Here is a 22018-nt window from a genome sequence, read left to right on the forward strand (position 1 = left end):
GCTCTGGTCCCGCTCTGGTCCCGCTCTAGTCCCGCTCCGTTTGGCGTTCGTGTTTCCGCGTGGACTCGTCTCTCTCCGGCCTGGTTTACATTCAGAGCGTTCACTCATGTAATTACAGACAATTAGCGGCGCGCGAGGGGGTCAGACGGTGTCCCGCATTAACCCGCGCGCCCGGACATGTCCACACATTAGCACATGAATACAGACGATCGATCGCGTGAACCGGAACGCGAAACGAGGAGAAAGATGTCAAATGTCGTCTGTTTTCGTCGCTCCCGATTCACACGGAGTTTATTTCTGCTTCATCGCCGCTTCATCGCCGCTACACAAAACCAAATCAATACAATCAAGTTTCATTTAATGTGTTTTATTTATTTTAGCGGCGATTTAAGTCTCTGTAATTAATCGAATTTTCATCAAACGATCTCCAAACTCATATAATCGAGTTGAAACGATTAAAGCTTAAGTTTATTTTGGGATATTTTTGATATAAATAAGTTAAATTTAGAGATTGTAGAACAGCTGGATTTATAATTTATGTTTTTCTATGTTTTATTTCATGTTCAAAGGTTATTTTATTCATTTTTTATTTTTCATTCATGTTTTATTTATTTATCGTGTTTTTGTTTTTTTGTTTTTTGGGGGGTTTTTTTGCGAGGGAGAAAGAAATGCTGAATAAATGAGACTGAGACCAGGACCAGACCAGGACTGAGACTGAGACTGGGACTGAGACCGGGACTGAGACCGGGACCAGACTGTGATTGAGACCGGGAGCAAACCGGGACCAGACCGGGACTGAATTCTTGACCAGACCGGGACTGAATTCTGGACCAGACTGGGACTGAATTCTTGACTAGACCAGGACTGAATTCTGGACCAGACCATAACCAGACCGGGATTGAGACCGGGACTGAGACAGGGAGCAGACTAGGACTGAGACCGGGACCAGACTGTGATTGAGACCGGGACTGAGACTGGGAGCAAACTGGGACCAGACCGGGACTGAATTCTGGACCAGACCGGAACTGAATTCTGGACCAGACCGGGACTGAGACCGGGAACAGGACCAAGATTGAGCCCGGGACCAGACCGTGATTGAGACCGGAAGCAGGACCAAGACTGAGACCGCAACCAGACCAGGATTGAATTCTGGACCAGACCAGGACCAGACCGTGACTGAGACCGGGAGGTTCATATTTGTAGCCCGAATTTATTTTCAAGTTGAAAGTTTTGCGTAAATTATGAATGACAAAGTGTTTTGTTTTGTTTTTTTTGAGAGAGAAATGTCCTGCCGTCTGAACATAGCCTAAGTCGCACCTAAATATAATTCAGAGGAAACACCCAAACCATGTAAAAAAGTGTCACTTATAGTCAGAGAAATACGATAATTAACAGGGGTCTAACAATATTCAAGTCTCACGATACGATATCACGGTATGAACCTCATGCTTCGATATTTATTCTGATATCGTAGAGATGTAACAATATCCAAAACTCTCTGTACAATATTTTTACGATATACATTTCACTGTACGATATTTAATGCGATATTTTGCTACTTTTTCCTCTAAAAATGCCTTGACAAGACTTAATCCAAAGAACTAAGACTTAAAAGTGTTAGAACTAATATTTCTTCTTGTATCTGCACTGAAATGGAGCAAAGGATCATGGTCTATGTCAGGGGTGGGCAAACTACGGCCCAGGGGCTGTATGCGGCCCTTTAAACCATTTAATCCGAACTTGAATAAATTACAGTAATAAACCTTGTTGATGTTTTATTTTTCCTGCATTTCCGGCGTTTCCAGAAGATGGCGCACTACATATACACTGAGGTGCAGCGTATTATGTTGGCCGCAATGCTTTATGGGAAAGTGTTCTTTCGGACTGTAGTGACAGGAGTCATTCTCGGTCGGCGTATTTGGACCATGAGTGAGTCAGAAGTGTTCAAGATGTAACACTGCACTGTTTCTGATTTGAATAAGGGGAAAGTAAAATTGAAAGATTTGTGGCCACATATTATGAAGTTTTTGAAGCATGTAACGTTATCATGCAACTGAGCGGAAAGAGTAATACCGGAAAGATTTAGTTGGGTTTAGGTCAGGGGTGGGCAAACTTTTTGGCTCGGGGGCCACATAGGGTTCTAAAATTTGACTGAAGGGCCGGACAGAAGACGGGACATGACGTGTTCAGAGCCCAGCTCCATTGCACTCGTATTTACTCTCATGTAGGACGTACTCTGCACTACGCGCTGTAACTTTCAGCCATGTAAGTTCCAGAACTCATGAAAAGTGAAATGAGGTCTGCCCCACTGCACATCAAAGTCAAACATGTGTCCCGAGCACTTCGACAGAGCACGTAATATTCACATAGACCACGATAACACGCAGTTCAACCAAACCTTCAGGACTTTCTAATACAGTGAGTACGAATTTTATGACTTTGTTTATCACAGATTTAAAGCGGAAACAGTGCAGCCTTATGTCTTGAACACTTTTACCTCATTCATGGTCCGAATACACCGCCCGAAATGACTCCTGTCAATACTTTCCCATAAAGCATTGCGGCCAACAGAAGACCGCCGCACCTCAATGTATATATAGTGCGCCATCTACCGGGAGACGCCGGAAATGCAAGAAAGATAAAACAGCAGTACGGTTTATTTATTATAATTTGGTCAAGTTCTGTGGGTCAGTTTGAACGGCTGCATAAGGTCACCGGGCACTAAATAACTGGATACAGTATTGCTGCTTGTAGCTGCCTCCAGTTGACGTAGTGTCACTCACTGGAACTTCAGCAGAAAAAATCCCATGGGCCGAGACAAGATTTTTCTCATAGAGGTAATGTAATCACAAACTGCTCGTGTTCGTCTGACAGGTCATCTACAGCTTTCAAAAATATCGGATTTGTTGGCGATTTTTACCTATTTTTAGATCATAAACTTTCTCAGCTCAAAATCCTTCAGTTCTCTTAAAAAAACAGTTTATATTCGTTAGCTTCGGCTACGCTCTGCTCCGCTTTAGCTCCTCTCGCTCTGATTCGTCAAAGCGATCACATGACACACGAGCCCGCGCACCGTGCGTGCATTCGCGTGTGCCCGCGGGAGAAAAGAGCACTACTGCGCATGCTCGTTCCACAGCGGCGGCTAGGTAGCCATGCTAGGCTAATCTGGGATAATGCGCCATTGAGCTTAGCACATTAATTTGAATGGGCAGCCACTTTGGAATATGTTGGGTTTGGCACCGGCTCGTACGGCCCTTTCATTAGCAAATATGACAGATGCTCACACCTCTGAAAAAACACATAACAGGAGTTAACATGTGATGCACAAGACACCGTCACACAATGTAACTGCAGTCCAATTGCTCTGTTTGTCATGTTTCTAAAGATGACATAGGGCAGAACTGAGGGTTAATTTGTTCACACTGATATTAAAATTAGTGCAGTCTTATGTCTTTAACACTTCTACCTCATTCATGGTCCGAATACGCCGCCTGAAAATAACTCCTGTCAATACTTTCCCATAAAGCATTGCGGTCAACAGAAGCCACCGCACCTCAATGTATATATAGTGCGCCGTCTACTGGGAAACGCCGGAAATGCAGGAAAAATAAAACATTAACAAGGTTTATTATTATTATTTATTCAAGTTCGGCGGGCCGGATTAAAAGGTTTAAAGGCCCATCCCTGGTTTAGGTTCATATTGGAGAGTGTTGCAATCGCGCGTTCTGGTCAGTGGAAATTCGAGTTTAGGTAGTTAGGCTGAAGAAATTATGGAGATGGCTACTACTAGATGGCGCTCTGGAAAGTATTTCAGAAGTATTTGTCTTTTGGACGCATTCGCACTCAACTTTACATTCTTGTAACCGGGTTAGTGCGTTTACATGCACCATGACTCAAAAAACCGAGATACTGATGTGCATGTTTACGCACTCATTATAAACAATGCACCAGAGCAAATATAACACACTTGCGTACTGTTTTAAATAGTAACTGTTAGTAATTAAAAAAATAAAAAAGTATTTTATTAATTTAATTTTCGGTGTTTTAGAAAGACAGATATTTTGTTGTGATGTTTGTAGTGACTTTCAATTGAAATTCAAACACAGATTTTCTACATATCCCATGTTATTTTTTTCCTTCCATTCCATCCATCTGCTCTTGTCCAGCCCTTCAAATTTTAGAATCCCGTGTGGCTCCCGAGCCAAAAAGTTTGCCCACCCCTGGTCTATGTAGTTCCCTCTGTCTTTTTAAAGCTATTGCTGCAACATAACTCTTAATTTAAAGGTTGTATGGAGGATTTTTTTTTTTAGTTTCAAATTGTCAGTGAAAGATTAAAACACCGTTACAGAGACGCAGCAGCTTTGTAATTATGATGACCAAAAAAAAAAGAACGAAAATCTATCAACTGTGGACGTGTTGAGGCCAGATAAACATCAGCCATCAGTCCTGGTTCAGACCTGGTTTCAGTCCTGGTTTTAGTCTTGGTCAGTCCTGGTTCAGTCTTGGGTCAGTCCTGGTTTAGTCCTGGTTCAGACCTGGTTCAGTCCTGGTTCAGTCCTGGTTCAGTCGCTGGTTCAGACCTGGTTTAGTCGGTTCAGTCTGGTTCAGTCCTGGTTCAGTCCTGGTTCAGTCCTGGTTCAGTCCGGTTCAAGTCTTGGTTCAGACCTGGTTCAGTCTCTGGTTCAGACCTGGTTTCAGACCTGGTTCAAAGACCTGGTTCAATTTGGGTTCAGACTGGTTTAAGTCCTGGTTCAGTCTTGGTTCATCCCTGGTTCAGACCTGGTTCAGACCCGGTTTTCAGTCCCGGTTCAGACCCTTTAGTCCTGGTTCAGTCCTGGTTCAGACCTGGTTTCAGTCCTGGTTCTGGTTTAGTCCTGGTTTAGTCCTGGTTCAGACCTGGTTCAGTCCGGTTCAGTCCTGGTTTAGTCCTGTTCAGTCCTGGTTTCAGACCTGGTTCAGTCCTGGTTCAGTCCTGGTTTAGACCTGGTTTAGTCCTGGTTCAGTCCTGGTTCAGACCTGGGTTCAGTTTGGTTCAGTCCTGGTTCAGCCTGGTTCAGACCTGGTTAGTCTGGTTCAGTTCCTGGTTTAGTCCTGGTTCAGTCCTGGTTTAGTCCTGGTTCAGTCCTGGTTCAGTCCTGGTTCAGACCTGGTTCAGTCCTGGTTCAGACCTGGTTCAGTCCTGGTTCAGTCCTGGTTCAGTCCTGGTTCAGACCTGGTTCAGTCCTGGTTTAGTCCTGGTTCAGTCCTGGTTCAGACCTGGTTCAGACCTGGTTCAGTCCTGGTTCAGTCCTGGTTCAGTCCTGGTTCAGTCCTGGTTCAGACCTGGTTCAGACCTGGTTCAGTCCTGTTTTAGTCCTGGTTCAGTCCTGGTTCAGTCCTGGTTCAGGTTCAGTCCAGTCCTGGTTTAGTCCTGGTTCAGTCCTGGTTTAGTCCTGGTTCAGTCCTGGTTCAGTCCTGGTTCAGACCTGGTTCAGTCCTGGTTCAGTCTTGGTTCAGTCCTGGTTTCAGTCCTGCTTTAGTCCTGGTTCAGTCCTGGTTCAGTTCCTGGTTCAGTCCTGTTCAGTCCTGGTTCAGTCCTGGTTCAGACCTGGTTTCAGTCCTGGTTCAGTCCTGGTTCAGTCTGGTTCAGACCTGGTTCAGACCTGGTTCAGGTTCAGTCCTGGTTCCTGGTTTAGTCCTGGTTCAGTCTGGTTTAGTCCTGGTTCAGTCCTGGTTCAGACCTGGTTCAGACCTGGTTCAGACCTGGTTCAGTCCTGGTTCAGTCCTGGTTCAGACCTGGTTCAGTCCTGGTTCAGACCTGGTTCAGTCCTGGTTCAGTCCTGGTTCAGTCCTGGTTTAGTCCTGGTTCAGTCCTGGTTCAGTCCTGGTTCAGTCCTGGTTCAGACCTGGTTCAGTCCTGGTTCAGACCTGGTTCAGTCCTGGTTCAGTCCTGGTTCAGTCCTGGTTCAGACCTGGTTCAGTCCTGGTTTAGTCCTGGTTCAGTCCTGGTTCAGTCCTGGTTCGGTTCAGACCTGGTTCAGACCTGGTTCAGTCCTGGTTTCAGACCTGGTTCAGTCCTGGTTCAGTCCTGGTTCAGTCCTTGGTTCAGTCCTGGTTCAGTCCTGCTTTTAGTCCTGGTTTAGTCCTGCTTTAGTCCTGGTTCAGTCCTGCTTTAGTCCTGGTTCAGTCCTGGTTCAGTCCTTGGTTCAGTCCTGGTTCAGTCCTGGTTCAGAGTCCTGGTTCAGACCTGGTTCAGTCCTGGTTCAGTCCTGGTTCAGACCTGGTTCAGACCTGGTTCAGACCTGGTTCAGACCTGGTTCAGTCCTGGTTTAGTCCTGGTTCAGTCCTGGTTCAGACCTGGTTCAGACCTGGTTCAGACCTGGTTCAGTCCTGGTTCAGACCTGGTTCAGTCCTGGTTCAGACCCGGTTCAGTCCTGGTTCAGACCTGGTTCAGTCTCTGTTGTGTCTGTTGTTTGTGCTCAGCGTGGATCATCTTTAATAACTCTTCATAAATCGTTTCTCTTCGGGGGAAAATCGTCTTACTCAAGTCTGACTCTCTCTCCGGTGTTTGATTGAGCCGCCGCGGTTCGTCTCCCGTCGTCCGCGGGAGAAGCACGAGCGCGGCAGACGAGACGAAGGGGACGCAGTGGGACGCGCCTCCGTAGAGTTCTAATGGAGACAATTAGCGGCGATGACACGGGCGCTAAACGGGATGATTTAGAGCGCGGAGTCACTTACGCGCGACGTGATTGCTTTGTTGTCGTGCGAATAATAACAAACTTTTAATTTGGAAAGTGTGTGTGCAGAGTTGACGATGTAGGGCAGGGGGGCAGGGGTCGTTATAACTCTACGGGAGCTTCACGGGTTTTTTAATTCATTCCTGTCACTGATTGTAATTATTTAGGTCAAAAGAATTTCCACCGAACAATAAAATAGCCAGTGTGTCTCCGTGTCCTGAAATACTTGTATTAGTTTAGCTCCTCGTATCTCAGGCTTATGGGAACAGATAATACTCCCTACAACTGTGCGTACTATTGGTGTTAGTTTGTCAGTTCACCCCACAACTGACAAAAAGACTGAAATCTGAACCGACTCACTAATACTTGTAGTGTATGTGGTTGTAGGGAGTATTTTCTGCAACATAAGGGTGAGTTGTTGTGCAGTTGTAGGGAGTATTATCTGTTATATAAGGGTAAGTTGTTGTGCAGTTGTAGGGAGTATTATCTGCTACATAAGGGTGAGTTGTTTGAGCAGTTTTTAAGGAGTATTATCTGTTACATAAGGGAGTTGTAGTTGTAGGGAGTATTATCTGTTACATAAGGGTGAGTTGTTGTGCAGTTGTAGGGAGTATTATCTGTACCATAAAAGTGAGTTCTTGTACACTTGTAGGGAGTATTATCTGTTACATAAGGATGAATTGTTGTACAGTTGTAGGGAGTATTATCTGTTACATAAGCGTGAGTTGTAGGGAGTATTATCTGTTACATAAGGGTGAGTTGTAGCGCAGTTGTAGGGAGTATTATCTGTACCATAAAAGGGAGTTCTTGTACACTTGTAGGGAGTATTATCTGTTACATAAGGGTAAAGTTGTTGAGCAGTTGTAGGGATTATTATCTATACCATAAAAGTGAGTTGTTGCGCAGTTGTAGGGAGTATTATCTGTACCATAAAAGTGAGTTCTTGTACACTTGTAGGGAGTATTATCTGTTACATAAGCGTGAGTTGTAGGGAGTATTATCTGTTACATAAGGGTGAGTTGTAGGGAGTATTATCTGTTACATAAGGGTGAGTTGTAGGGAGTATTATCTGTTACATAAGGGTGAGTTGTCGCACAGTTGTAGGGAGTATTATCTGTTACATAAAAGTGAGTTCTTGTAAACTTGTAGGGAGTATTATCTGTTACATAAGGGTGAGTTGTTGTACACTTGTAGGGAGTATTATTCATTACATCAGGGTGAGTTGTAGGGAGTATTATCTGTACCATAAAAGGGAGTTCTTGTACACTTGTAGGGAGTATTATCTGTTACATAAGGGTGAGTTGTAGGGAGTATTATCTGTTACATAAGGGTGAGTTGTTGCGCAGTTGTAGGGAGTATTATCTGTTACATAAAAGTGAGTTCTTCTACACTTGTAGGGAGTATTATCTGTTACATAAGGGTAAGTTGTACAATTGTAGGGAGTATTTTCTGTTCCATAAGGGTTGAGTTGTAGGGAGTATTATCTGTACCATAAAAGGGAGTTCTTGTACATTGTAGGGAGTATTATCTGTTACATAAGGGTGAGTTGTAGGGAGTATTATCTGTTACATAAGGGTGAGTTGTTGCGCAGTTGTAGGGAGTATTATCTGTACCATAAAAGTGAGTTCCTCTACACTTGTAGGGAGTATTATCTGTTACATAAGGGTAAGTTGTACAATTGTAGGGAGTATTTTCTGTTACATAAGGGTGAGTTGTAGGGAGTATTATCTGTTCCATAAGGGTGAGTTGTACAATTGTAGGGAGTATTATCTGTAGGGAGTATTATCTGTTCCATAAGGGTGAGTTGTACAATTGTAGGGAGTATTATCTGTTACATAAGCGTGAGTTGTAGGGAGTATTATCTGTTACATAAGCGTGAGTTGTAGGGAGTATTATCTGTAGGGAGTATTATCTGTTCCATACACATTGTCAGAAGAAATCGTGTTATATTTCCCTGAGATCATGAAGCGCAGTCGCTCAACATCTCCCTCCGGTTTGTTTTTCTTTTTTCCTCGTCAGGTGGGATCTTTGAGTCGACGGAGAGCGGCCCGTCCGGAGCGGAGGAGCTGGCCTTCAAGTTCGCCCTCAACACCATCAACAGAAACCGCACGCTCCTGCCCAACACCACGCTCACCTACGACATCCAGAGAATCAACATCTTCGACAGCTTCGAGGCCTCCAGGAAAGGTGAGGTGCAAGGTATACGCACACGTTCTTTGTTTCATGGGGGTTCAGTCCGTCTGCTTCGGTTTTAGAGCCCAAGTTTTTTACATAAATACATTTATCGTCAGTGTCGGGGAGTAACAGATTACATGTACTGGAGTTACGTAATCAGAGTACAAATTATGAGTAACTGTATTCGGTTACAGTTACTGTTTCAGTGAGTGGTAATTGGATTACAGTTACTTTGTTGAAATAAATGGATTACACAGAGGGATTTTACTGTTTTCACATTTTGGGCTATTCCCTTTTTCTTTTCTTTTTTTGGTAATTCCACTCATTGTCGGACACTAAACCAGGTCTAAACCAGGTCTAAACTAGGACTAAACCAGGTCTAAACCAGGACTGAACCAGGACTAAAACCAGGATTAAACCAGGTCTAAACCAGGTCTAAACCAGGTCTAAAACCAGGTCTAAACCAGGATTAAACCAGGTCTAAACCAGGTCTAAACCAGGTCTAAACCAGGACTAAACCAGGACTAAAACCAGATCTAAACCAGGACTAAACCAAGTCTAAACCAGGTCTAAACCAGGTCTAAAACCAGGTCTAAACCAGGTCTAAACCAGGACTAAACCAGGACAAAACTAGGACTAAACCAGGTCTAAACCAGGTCTAAACCAGGACAAAACCAGGTCTAAACCAAGTCTAAACCAGGTCTAAAACCAGGACTAAACCAGGACAAAACCAGGTCTAAACCAGGACTAAACCAGGACAAAACTAGGACTAAACCAGGTCTAAACCAGGTCTAAACCAAGTCTAAACCAGGTCTAAAACCAGGTCTAAACCAGGTCTAAACCAGGTCTAAACCAGGACTAAACCAGGACAAAACCAGGTCTAAACCAGATCTAAACCAGGTCTAAACTAGGACTAAACCAGGTCTAAACCAGGACTGAACCAGGACTAAAACCAGATCTAAACCAGGTCTAAACCAAGTCTAAACCAGGTCTAAAACCAGGATTAAACCAGGTCTAAACCAGGACAAAACCAGGTCTAAAACAGGAAACAGGACTAAACCATGTTGCGCAGACCGTGTCTCTCCTCTTCTTCTTCTATCAATAATATTTTTTATTTGGTTCAGTAAAGTCTGGACTTTTCATTTTCTTTTATCAAACAAAACATCTTATGTGAAGATTTCCTGGTCTTTGCTTCTCTACAGCAAATCAAGTAATCCAAAGTAATCAGATTACGTTACTCACTTTAAGTAATTTAATGGATTTATGGATACATTTTGGTGTGTGTAATCTGTAATCTGTAGGGGATTACATTTTAAAAGTCACCTTCCCAACACTGAATATTGTAAAGGCCCTGTTAATAGAGACGCTAGTTCTGGTTCTCTAAAAAATGTGGGATGTGGAAAACAAATCTACAGTCGTGGACAAAATTGTTGGTACCCCTCTGAAAAATCAATAATAATCACTTGAAACTGAGAAAAGCAATAATAAATAAAAAATACCAAAAATTGTTCAACATAAACGATTTTCCGAAAAAGTGAACAAAAATGAGTGGGATGTGTTTATTGACAAAGTCGATCTTTTCAAGTCTTTTGAACCATGTCACTTTTGTTTCTGGTTCTGAAATTGTCATATTTTAGTTTTGGGATTCGGATATTGTAATTGTGTGGTTGTTGGATCCTAACAGCGGAAAACAGCTTGAGAAACGGGCTTCGGAAGTTTGCGAAATCCATAAATGCAAAAGTGAATCAGATGTGTGTGAACGCAAACCTCTGTTCAAACTGTTTCTCTTCCCAACGGAATTGAAAAATAGTGAAAGGTGAAGGCGATGGGCAGAATTGATCCACAGGAAGAACAAAAAAGAAATCATCCCGAGTTTGCAGTGAACATTTTGTATGTGGAGAACCAACAAAACAAAATCCTGATCCGTCGTTCAACCTCGGTTACGAATTTAAAAAGTCAACGCCAAAGCGAAAGGCACCAACTGTTCACCAAGAAACACCTTCCACTGCAAAGAGACCAAGACGTGATGTTGCTGTAAAACCACAAGAACAAGAAGCTCAGTCTGTTTGTCTTCTGCTCCTCTACATTAACAAACGGGATTTTGCTTTGTTGTCGCTCTACATACAAAATGTTCGCTGCAAACTTTAGGCAGACAAATGTTTCCTTTTTGGTTCTTCCTGTGGATCAGTCCTGCCCATCGCCTTCACCTTTCACTATTTTTCAATTCCGTTGGGAAGAGAAACAGTTTGAACGGAGGTTTGCAGTCACACACATCTGATTCACTTTTGCATTTATGGAGTTCGCAAACAAATTTCTCGAGCCGTTTTCCGCTGTTAGGATCCAACAACCACACGATTAACAATGTCCGAATCCCAAAACTAAAATATGACAATATCAGAACCAGAAACAAAAGCAAAAAGGTTCAAAAGACTTGAAAAGATCGACTTTGACAATAGACACGTCCCACTGTTTCTTGATGCATCTATTCAAGTAAAAACATATTTCTTCATGTTGTCTGTGCTGAAATGAATCATGGGATATGTAGAGGTGGACCTAAAACTATTTATATCCACACACTGTCCATGTGACAAATTCTTTTGCGAGAGCCAAGACTTACTGAGACAGATTTAAATATCTCTATATTTGCTCCTTTCACAGTTTGAAATTCAGAGTTTGAGTTTTAAGAGAGTATTTTTAGAGCTGGAGTCCTCCCCCTCTCTCCTGTCTGTTTGAGGAGTGGCTCCATCTCCAAAGGCCAAAAATGATTTCCACCATAAAAAGACCTGAAATACTGTAAAAAAGAGTCGACTGCACCAACTTCACAGAATCAAGTTTTTCATCAAGCCTCACAACAAGGACACTAAAGCGATCTGTGTGTCATTTGTTCGTTTTTCAAAATAAAACCAAAAAAAAGAAAAAAAAAAAGAAAAAAAACACACTTTTTTCTTCATTCTAAATCCAAAATGTTTCCCGCTTCTGTGACTTAAACTGCGATGCCGGACTGAACCAGGTTTAAACCAGGTCTACCAGTACTAAACCAAGTTTAAACCGGTCTCAGTCCTGGTCTCAGTCCTGATCACCTGCCAGTCTATGCAGGTGCAGCTCCGGGCCTGTGCCGACACTCCTGGTTTAGACCTAGTTTAGTCTTATTTAATCCTGGTTCAGTCCTGGTTTAGGACTAAGACTGGGACCAGGACTGAGGCTGGGATCAGACCAGAAATGAGACCAGGATTGAGACCGAGACTAGATCGAGACCAGATTGGGATTGGGACTGAGGCGGGGACCAGACCTGGACTGAGATGGTTTAATCCTGGTTTAGACCTGTTTTAGTCTTGGTTTAGTCCTGGTTTAGTTCTGGTTTAGACTTGATTTAGTCCTGGTTTAGTCCTGTTTTAGTCCTGGTTTAGACCTGGTTTAGTCTTGGTTTAGTCCTAGTTTAGTCCTGTTTTAGTCCTGTTTTAGTCCTGGTTTAGACCTGGTTTAGACCTGGTTCAGACCTGGTTCAGTTCTAGTTTAGACTTGGTTTAGACCTGGTTTAGTCCTGGTTTAGTCCTGGTTTAGTCTTGGTTTAGACCTGGTTTAGTCCTGTTTTAGACCTGGTTTAGACCTGGTTTAGTCCTGGTTTAGTCTTGGTTTAGACCTGTTTTAGTCCTGGTTTAGACTTGATTTAATCCTGTTTTAGTCCTGGTTCAGTCCTGGTTTAGACTTGATTTAATCCTGTTTTAGTCCTGTTTTAGACCTGGTTTAGACCTGGTTCAGTTCTGGTTTAGACCTGGTTTAGTCCTGTTTTAGTCCTGGTTTAGACCTGGTTTAGACCTGGTTCAGTTCTGGTTTAGTCCTGGTTTAGTCTTGGTTTAGACTTGTTTTAGTCCTGGTTTAGACTTGATTTAATCCTGTTTTAGTCCTGGCTTAGACCTGGTTTAGTCCTGGTTTAGTCTTGGTTTAGACCTGGTTTAGTCCTGGTTTAGTCCTGGTTTAGTCTTGAGTTAATCCTGTTTTAGTCCTGGTTCAGTCCAGCATCGCAGTTTAAGTCACAGAAACGGGAAACTCAAAAAACAAATCATTATCCGTTTTTTCATTTCGGTTTTGGAGACAAATAATGAAGAAAGTCGTTGTTTTGTATTTTCATTTTCTTATTTTTGGTTTTATTTTGAAAAGCGAACAAACAAATGACGCACAGATTCAAATCCACTGATGATTCAGAGTCCCAGTTTAATCATCCTAACGTACATGTTTGGTGAACTAAAGTCGGGAACCGTGTCAGTGACAGATTCACTTTGAGCCTAATGTTTGTTGTTTCCTTTGTCCTCAGCATGTGACCAGCTGTCTCTGGGCGTGGCCGCCATCTTCGGCCCCTCCCACAGCTCCTCGGCCAACGCGGTGCAGTCCATCTGTAACGCTCTGGGGGTGCCTCACATCCAGACGCGCTGGAAACATCAGGTGTCGGACAACCGCGACTCGTACTACGTCAGCCTGTTCCCCGACTTCTCCTCGCTGTCCCGCGCCATCCTGGACCTGGTGCACTTCTTCAGGTGGAGGACGGTGACGGTGGTGTACGACGACAGCACCGGGACAGGTGAGAGCCGCCGCCGCCGCCGCACCCTCACACACTCACCGTACCGCCAAACTCCTCCTAAACACACTTTTGATCAGTTTGGGATTAGCTCTGGGCAGTGTCGGGGAGTAACAGATTACAAGTACCGGAGTGACGTAATCAGAGTACAAATTATGAGTAACTGTATTACTTTGTTGAAATAATGGATTACATGGAGGTATTTTCCTGTTTTCACATTTTTGGCCCCCCCGGTAATTCCACTCATTCCTGGAAACTAAACCAGGTCTAAACTAGATCTCAACCAGGTCTAAAACAGGACTAAAACAGGACTAAAAGCAGGTCTAAAATAGAGCTAAACCAGGACTAAACCAGGACTAAGCCAGGACTAAACCAGGACTAAAACAGGACTAAACCAGGTCTAAACCAGGACTAAAACAGGACTAAAGCAGGACTAAACCAGGACTAAAGCAGGTCTAAACCAGGACTAAAACAGGACTAAACCAGGTCTAAAACCAGGACTAAAACAGGACTAAACCAGGTCTAAAACCAGGACTAAAACAGGACTAAAGCCGGACTAAAATAGATTTAAAACAGGACTAAAACAGGACTAAAAGCAGGTCTAAAATAGAGCTAAACCAGGTCTAAACCAGGACTAAAACAGGACTAAAGCAGGACTAAACCAGGACTAAGCCAGGACTAAAACAGGACTAAAGCAGGACTAAACCAGGACTAAGCCAGGACTAAAGCAGGACTAAAAGCAGGACTAAACTAGGTCTAGACTAGGTCTAAACCAGGTCTAAAACCACGACTAAACCAGGACTAAAATAGATTTAAAACAGGACTAAAACAGGACTAAAAGCAGGTCTAAACTAGAGCTAAACCAGGTCTAAACCAGGTCTAAAACTGGTCTAAAACCGATCTAAAACCAGGACTAAACCAGGATTAAAACAGGACTAAAGCAGGACTAAACTAGGTCTAAACCAGGACTAAAACAGGACTAAACCAGGACTAAAACAGGATTTAACAGGACTAAAGCAGGACTAAACTAGGTCTAAACCAGGACTAAAACAGGACTAAACCAGGACTAAAACAGGATTTAACAGGACTAAACCATGCATTATTGATCTTCTAAGGAAAGTCTGGGCTTTTTTTTTTTTTTTTTGCAGACAAAATATCTTTTGTTACGATATCCTGATGTTTGCTTCTCTACAGAAAATCAAGTAATCCAAAGTATTCAGATTACATTACTCACTTTAAGTAATTTAATGGATTATGTTACAAACTACATTTTGGGGTATGTAATCTGTAATCTGTAGGGGATTACATTTTAAAAGTCACCTTCCCAACACTGGCTCTGGGTGTCATTAACTTTCAACTCAATATGATTCGATACGATATATTTCAAATCGATTCGACGGTTGTGTGAGAAACAAAGGTTAAATCGTCGCTGTGATACTAAACGTTTACTAAGTCCACTGAGTTTGTGCAGAGTTAAAATGAAAAAGTTGGTCGGCCACTAAATTCGCTCCTGAAAAATCAACTGCGGCTGTGCAGTGTCCCCTGCATCTGGTTTCATTTGGAAAGATGGCAGACTTGGATACATCAAGCGGGCTGACTAGACCGGGACCAGACCGAGACCAGACCAGGACCAGAGACCAGACCGAGACCAGACCGGGACTGAGACTAAGACCAGACCGAGATCAGACTGGTACCAGAGCGGACTCCGAGTGGGCGGGAGCGAGCTTGTGGAGGCAGAGCCCCAGTGCTTGAAGCCGAGGCTCTTACCCCGCGGAGGCTCAAGCCCACGGCCAGAGCTCGACTGAGACCGGGACCAGACTGGACCTGACCGGGACCAGACTGAGTCTGAGACCGGGACCAGGCAGAGTCTGGTGTCGGTCCTGCTCTGTGGAGTTTTTTCGGTCTCTGTTCTGTATAATATCAGCTCGTTTCCCACGGGAACAGTGAGCGTCTCCTCCATGTTGAATCAAAGTTCACATCTGTCTTTACACGTCACTGTCAGAGCACGGACCCTGACTGATGTGACACGAATATTCCCAGAAAGTTAAAAAATTTCAATTTTGGTGAATATCGCGAGCCCCTCCCTTTTGGGAATTCGTGCATCAACGGCAGTTTGGAAAATTCGCGCCGCTCATTTCGCCCATTCGTGCTGCTCAAAACAAGCCGCCCAATTCGCGTCAGAACTTTATTCACGTGTCAACGCGTCTTTACGTGGGGTTAACATGGAAATGGTTCGCTTTGCTCGCGCCATTCGTGTTTGGTGTGGATTTACCATTAAAGGAGGATATGTGATTTGTGACTGAACCAGGAGGATTAAACCAGGATTAAATTAGGTCTAAACCAAGTCTAAACCAGGACAGAACCAGGACTGAATCAGGACCAAAGCAGGACTACACCAGGTCTAAACCAGGACTAATCTTGGACTTGAGAGAGAGAGAGAGAACCCTGAGCCCTGTGGAGCAGGGTGTCTGCAAAGTGTGATCAGGCGACGGCTGCACATAACCCCATGGCACAGAGTTCTGCGCCGGTCCTTTCGCCGGTGGTCACCTGACGGTCTACGCGGGTGCACCTCCAGGCCCATCCACACTCAGTCCTGGTTTAGTCCTGGTTCAGACCTGGACCCTCATATCGCAGGTCACTACAGGACTGAAGTACTTGAGATATCAGTTTTTCCCGCAGTTAAGGCGAACGACGTGAATTCTCGTAAAACTACGGTCGTGGCGTGGAATCTCCGTGCAACTTTTCCTCACTTTTTCTCCGTGCACAGAATCTCCACGGCTCTTTATACTGTGTTTCTGTAGAATAAGATGCTTTTATAACCACAAAATAGTTCTTGAGGAGTTGATTGTTTCAGACGGAGCCACTGGTATCACCAAATTAAACGATACGATATGTCGATATTTCAATATACTCGGGATCAGTATTTCGCATTTTCTAACTTCTGCATTTGGAAAATATATTTCACCTCAGTTTCCAGTGAGTTCTTTAAAGGTTGTATGGAGGATTTTCCAAGGAACGAGAAATCCAGCGACTGTTTGTCCTTTTTCAAATGTTGCGCATGTGTGAAACCACCCCCCCTCCCCTACAGCTCCTACGTAGAAACGCCTCCTCCTCCTCCTCCTTACGCCAGAAACAGGTTTGTTTACAGCCGGTGCACATGACTTGTAAACAACTAACTACAGTGTTGGTTAGTCAAGACGGAGAAGTGAGGAGCGGGGGGAGGGGGGCGCAGACATTTCGTTCGCGGACGAGAAGTGAAAGAGCAGCAGGAGAGAGGAGAGAGAAGAGGAGAGAGGAGAGGGGAGCGGTGTGTGGAGATTCCGTGCCCGGAGAAGTGAGGAGCAGGGGGAAGAGTGGATCGGGCAGCGGGGAGAGGAGCAGGAAAGGGTGCAGAGAAGGTTGCGCAGAGATTCCGTGCGAATAACTAACTACAACACGCAGCAGCAAGCGGACTCTTTCTTTGCGTTGAAAATTACGTTTTCAGACATAGGATATCGCTTTTGTGTCCTGAAAAACGTTTGTCTCGCTCTTGGAAATAAAGTACGTTTCCATAATAAGCAGAAGTTTCCTGTCCAGGAGTAATTTGTGGACCAGTGCGTCAGTCTTTAGACCCTTCGTCTGCTTCAGTCGCGTCATCGCTGGAATGAATCTACAAGAATCACCTTAGTTTGGCTTCGCTGCTTTTCCCCTTGTCTTCTTCTTTCAGCGACCTCAAAAACTGACTTTCTTTTGCGGCGAACTGCTCCTGGATTCTTGTCGCCATCGCAACAAACTTTGTGCAAACTGCAAGGAAGATATAGGTCAAAAAAAGCCGCTAAGAACTGTTGCGTTGGTGGAGTAAACAGCGTCTGTGCGTCTGTGGACTGCGTGACAGTCGTACGTAAACCACGTAACGGCGGCGCGCAGGCAAGTCAGTTACACTAGAAACGTAGGGAGTTTGATTGACAGCCTGTCAGCTCACAGATAACGAGGCAGTGTCGTTATCTATTGGCAAATGTTTAGCCCCACCACGTCCAGAGTTGATGAATTTTTATTCTCTTTTTTTGGTCATCATAATTACAAGGCTACTGCATCTATAATCTATCACTGACAATTTGAAACTAAAAAAAATCCTCCATACAACCTTTAACAATATAAACCTCATGATTTGCGCTGTACTTTTGAAGGGGGACAGTAAACTCTGAGGTGAAAGACGTTCGATATATATGTCCGTGTATAAAAAAATACAGGGAGGTGTCTGAATTTCCAGGCTAGAATAAAAATAGAAAAGCTCAAACTAAATCTCGACGGGTAAAGTCATCAGAGTCGGGCGGTTTGAGGACACAGCCTTTTACTACTTACACTACTTTTACTCTTGTACTTTGTCACCTTCCGCCGCCGCTGCCGCTGCTGCGTAACTGCTGCTATTCCAGGAGTGGCTTTAGTGAACTACGGTGTCCCCGCGGGGTCAAAGCACAGCTGTGATCGTTCCGGTGTTCAAATGAGCATAAAACAAAATGGCTCCCTGTGCAGCGGTGAAGCGGCGGTGGGACGGTGGAGCCGGGAGCGGAGTGTGAGCTGTCAGGTTCATTCACAAATCAATACTCCGGCCTCAGCGTCCGTCCTCAGGTGCTGTAAGTGTTCGAGCTTCAATGCAGCGAGTCAAGAGTCAAGAGGGAAACTACATTACCCACAATGCCCCACTGTCCGCTCCGATAAACTGCAGAGTACACGCAGTACTGCGAGTATAACATAGAACATCACCACACACTTCACAATCACAAATCCAAGTGTCGTTCGTTCGTTTTTCAAAATAAAACCAAAAATAAGAAAATGAAAAAAAAAAAAACGATTTTCTTCATTATTATTAATATAAAAATAACAAAAGATAACGGACTGAACCAGGACTAAAACGGGACTAAACCAGGACTAAACCGGGTCTACCAGGACTAAACCAGGACTGACCCAGGACTGAGCCAGGAATAAACCAAATGTAAACCAGGTCTACCAGGACTAAACCAGGACTGAACTAGGTGTAAACCAGGACTAAACTGGTCTCAGTCCTGGTCTGGTCCTGGTCTCAGTTCTGGTCTCGGTCTTGGTCTTAGTCCTGGTCTCTGTCCTGGTCACGGACAATACCACGATCACAAATCCATGTGTCATTCATTCGTTTTTCAAAATAAAACCAAAAATTAAAAAAAAAACTATTTCCTTCATTATTTGTCTCCAAAACCAAAATTAAAAAATAACAAAAGAAGACGGACTGAACCAGGATTAAAACAGTTCTAAACCAGGACTAAATCGGTCTCAGTCCCGGTCTAAGTCCTGGTCTGATCCTGGTCTCAGTCCTATTGTGGTCCTGGTCTGGTCCCGGTCTGGTCCACATCTGGTCTCGGGTCTGAGTCGCAGTCTAGTCCTGGTCTGGTCCCGGTCTGGTCCCGGTCTCAGTCCCGGTCTGGTCCCGGTCTCAGTCCTAGTCTGGTCTCGGTCTGGTCCCGGTCTCAGTCCTAGTCTGGTCTCGGTCTGGTCCCGGTCTCAGTCCAGGTCTCAGTCACGGTCTTGGTCCCAGTCCCGATCACCCGGCAGTCTACACAGGTGCACCTCCGGACCAGTACCAACACTCAGTCCTGGTTTAGTCTTGGTTTAGACCTGGTTTGGACCTGGTTAAGACCTGGTTTAATTCTGGTTCAGTCCTGGGTCAGTCCTGGTTTAGTCCTGGTTCAGTCCCGGTTCAGTCCTCAGGGGCTGTATGTGCTCAAGCTTCAATAAACCGAGCAAAAGTCAAGAGGAAAACTACATTACCCACAATGCCTCACTGTCCGCTCAGATAAACTGTGAGACGAGACAGTAGTAAAACACGGACAGTACCTCACACTTCACAATCACAAATCACGAGTGTGGCCGAGACTTGTGCACCTGTCGCAAAGAATGAGAGCGGTTTCACTTTGAGTGCTTTGCCCACTCTGCCCACTCCACACATACATATACTCGCCATGTGACAAATTCTTTTGCGAGAGCCAAGACTTACTGAGACAGATTTAAATATCTCTATATTTGCTCCTTTCACAGTTTGAAATTCAGAGCTTTGAGTTTTAAGAGAGTATTTTTAGAGCTGGAGTCCTCCCCCTCTCTCCTGTCTGTTTGAGGAGTGGCTCCATCTCCAAAGGCCAAAAATGATTTCCACCATAAAAAGACCTGAAATACTGTAAAAAAGAGTCGACTGCACCAACTTCACAGAATCAAGTTTTTCATCAAGCCTCACAACAAGGACACTAAAGCGATCTGTGTGTCATTTGTTCATTTGTTTGTTGTTTAAAACCAAAAATAAGAAAACAAAAAAACTATATTTTCTTCATTATTTGTCTCCAAACCCAAAATGTTTCCCACTTCTGTGACTTAACCTGCGATGCCAGACTGACCCAGGGCTGAACCAGGTCTAATCAAGGTCTAAACCAGGTCTAAACCAAGTCTATCAGTACTAAATCAGGACTAAACCGGTCTCAGTTCCTGAATTGGTCCCGAGCCGAGTCCCGGTCCCAGTCTCCCGGTTTAGGACTGAGACCGGGACCAGGGCTGGGACCGGAACTGAGGCCAGGACCAGATCAGGGCTGAGACCGGGACCAGACCAGTATAATCCTGGTTTAGTTAAAAGAGTCGACTGTACCAACTTCACAAAGTCAACCGTCTTATCACAGGATCAACGTTTCACTTTTAGTGCTTTGTCCACTCTGTCCACTCTGTCCACTCTGTCCACTCCACCATTCATCCAACAAAATTACAGACCAACCCTGTGTTTGATTTTCCTCTGACTCCCACTTGGACCTTTGATTATTATGTTTTGTGTGTCGGACTAGGAGGATTATGATTATGACTATTCCCTCGTCTTATGAAAACACTGCCACTTTAATGAACGTAATCTTTGAAATTTGCACTTCATTTTATGTTAGGATTTCTGTTTCGTTACAACCTTCGGGACGTCAACGCCCGTTAAATCAAGTATTCGTTCAATATTAGCCTCACCACAACACTGACCACCAAACCCACAGGCAGTGACACAGACGCGGTAAAGTTCTGCAGTGATACGAGTCATTTAAAACACTTCATATTTACGCGTCACGTCAACCATCTTGGATTTTGACTCGGAATTCTTGCTCAGTCGACTTTTTCCACCACCGAGGTCCGAGTTGTGCTGTCCCAGGAAAAGGTGCGTGTCACTGGGAAACTTCCTCAGAAAACCGATTCAGGAGGATAATGGAACACGGGGATTGTCACAGTTCTGCCTTTTGTTTACTTGTTTTCCCCAATCCAGTCCATTTCTCAGTCTGTTCCGGTCCTCCTTTTGCCACCTCCCTCCTTTCCCTACAGGTGCCGCTCATTCTGTAATCAGCCCAGGCCCAGTCTTTATACACTCCCTCTGCTCCCTCAGTCTTTGCCAGATTGCCGACCTGTTAAGACAGACATTCAAGCTCTGAAAACCTGAAACCTGAAATCCCTGTGTTCCCTGAATCTGTTCTGTTTGTGACTTCTCCAATTCTGTGTTTCCCTGTTTGTTGTCCCTGTTCCTGTGTTCACTCCCAGTTAATTTCTTACTAGTGTATTTCCCAGTCTTGGAGGATATTTCCGTTCACATTTTATATCATATATTCCTCTGTTATATTTTCAGTCTGAGTTTCCATTATTACATTCCCTGTTATAGGACACTTTCTGTTATTTAAATAAGACTTTGTTTGCCTGAGTACTTGTGTTGCATTTGAGTCCAGTTTACCTGCGTGATAGGGATAGTTCCATGTTTTTGTTTATCAGTGTTCGGTCAGATCTCTGCAGCTTAAAACACACTGGACAGAAAACACAATGTGAACAACATCTGGATTCACAAAGTCAACACATTCTGCACAGTTTTCATCAGATTGTTTTACAAGAGTTTTTCACCTGGACCAGCTGCTGCTGCTAAGTAAAGCATCGTCCCTTTTGTTTAGTTTTAAAACATAATTTGCCCGATCAACAATGAAACTGGAGCAATATAAAACAGTGGGTTGTTTAAACATGAGCATATACAGAGGCTGGTGCTGCAGGAGCATGTCTGACGTCTCTCGTGTAGTGACACTTTAAAGAACACACACGTTTGCAGCTTTGTCTACAGTGTGTGCGGCTGTAGCTCCAGGTGTAAACTCTGAGTTTTTACATCTGAACTGGAGAAAAACTCTTTTAGCTCAACTACATGGGCTCAGATTAAATACATCCACATTAAAACGTCCAATAAAAAACATCTACAGCACCTACAAGGTCCAACCAGGACTGATCCAGGACTAGACCAGGTTTAAACCAGGACTGAACCAGGACTGATCCAGGACTAAACCAGGACTGAACCAGGACTGAACCAGGACTGATCCAGGACTAGACCAGGTTTAAACCAGGACTAAACCAGGACTAAACCAGGACTAACCAGGACTGATCCAGGACTGACCAGGACTCCAGGACCCAGGACTGAAACCAGGACTAAAACCAGGACTAGAACCAGGACTAGACCAGGTTTAAACCAGGACTAGACTGAACCAGGACTGAGACCAGGTTTAAG

General features: G+C 44.2%; 1 protein-coding gene across 1 annotated transcript in view; it reads left to right on the forward strand.

Annotated features, from left to right (window-relative positions):
- LOC110153437 (glutamate receptor ionotropic, kainate 2-like) overlaps positions 1–22018 on the forward strand; it is a 238669-nt gene that overhangs the window by 53521 nt on the left and 163130 nt on the right. Inside the window, exons 4-5 of the mRNA XM_055149757.1 lie at positions 8736–8903; positions 13204–13467. Of these exons, the coding sequence (XP_055005732.1) occupies positions 8736–8903; positions 13204–13467 (432 nt within the window). The remainder of the gene's footprint in view (positions 1–8735; positions 8904–13203; positions 13468–22018) is intronic.

This window comes from Boleophthalmus pectinirostris, unplaced genomic scaffold (assembly GCF_026225935.1).
Source record: "Boleophthalmus pectinirostris isolate CB_2022bp ecotype Guang Dong unplaced genomic scaffold, ASM2622593v1 HiC_scaffold_13, whole genome shotgun sequence".
Lineage (NCBI taxonomy): Eukaryota > Metazoa > Chordata > Actinopteri > Gobiiformes > Gobiidae > Boleophthalmus > Boleophthalmus pectinirostris.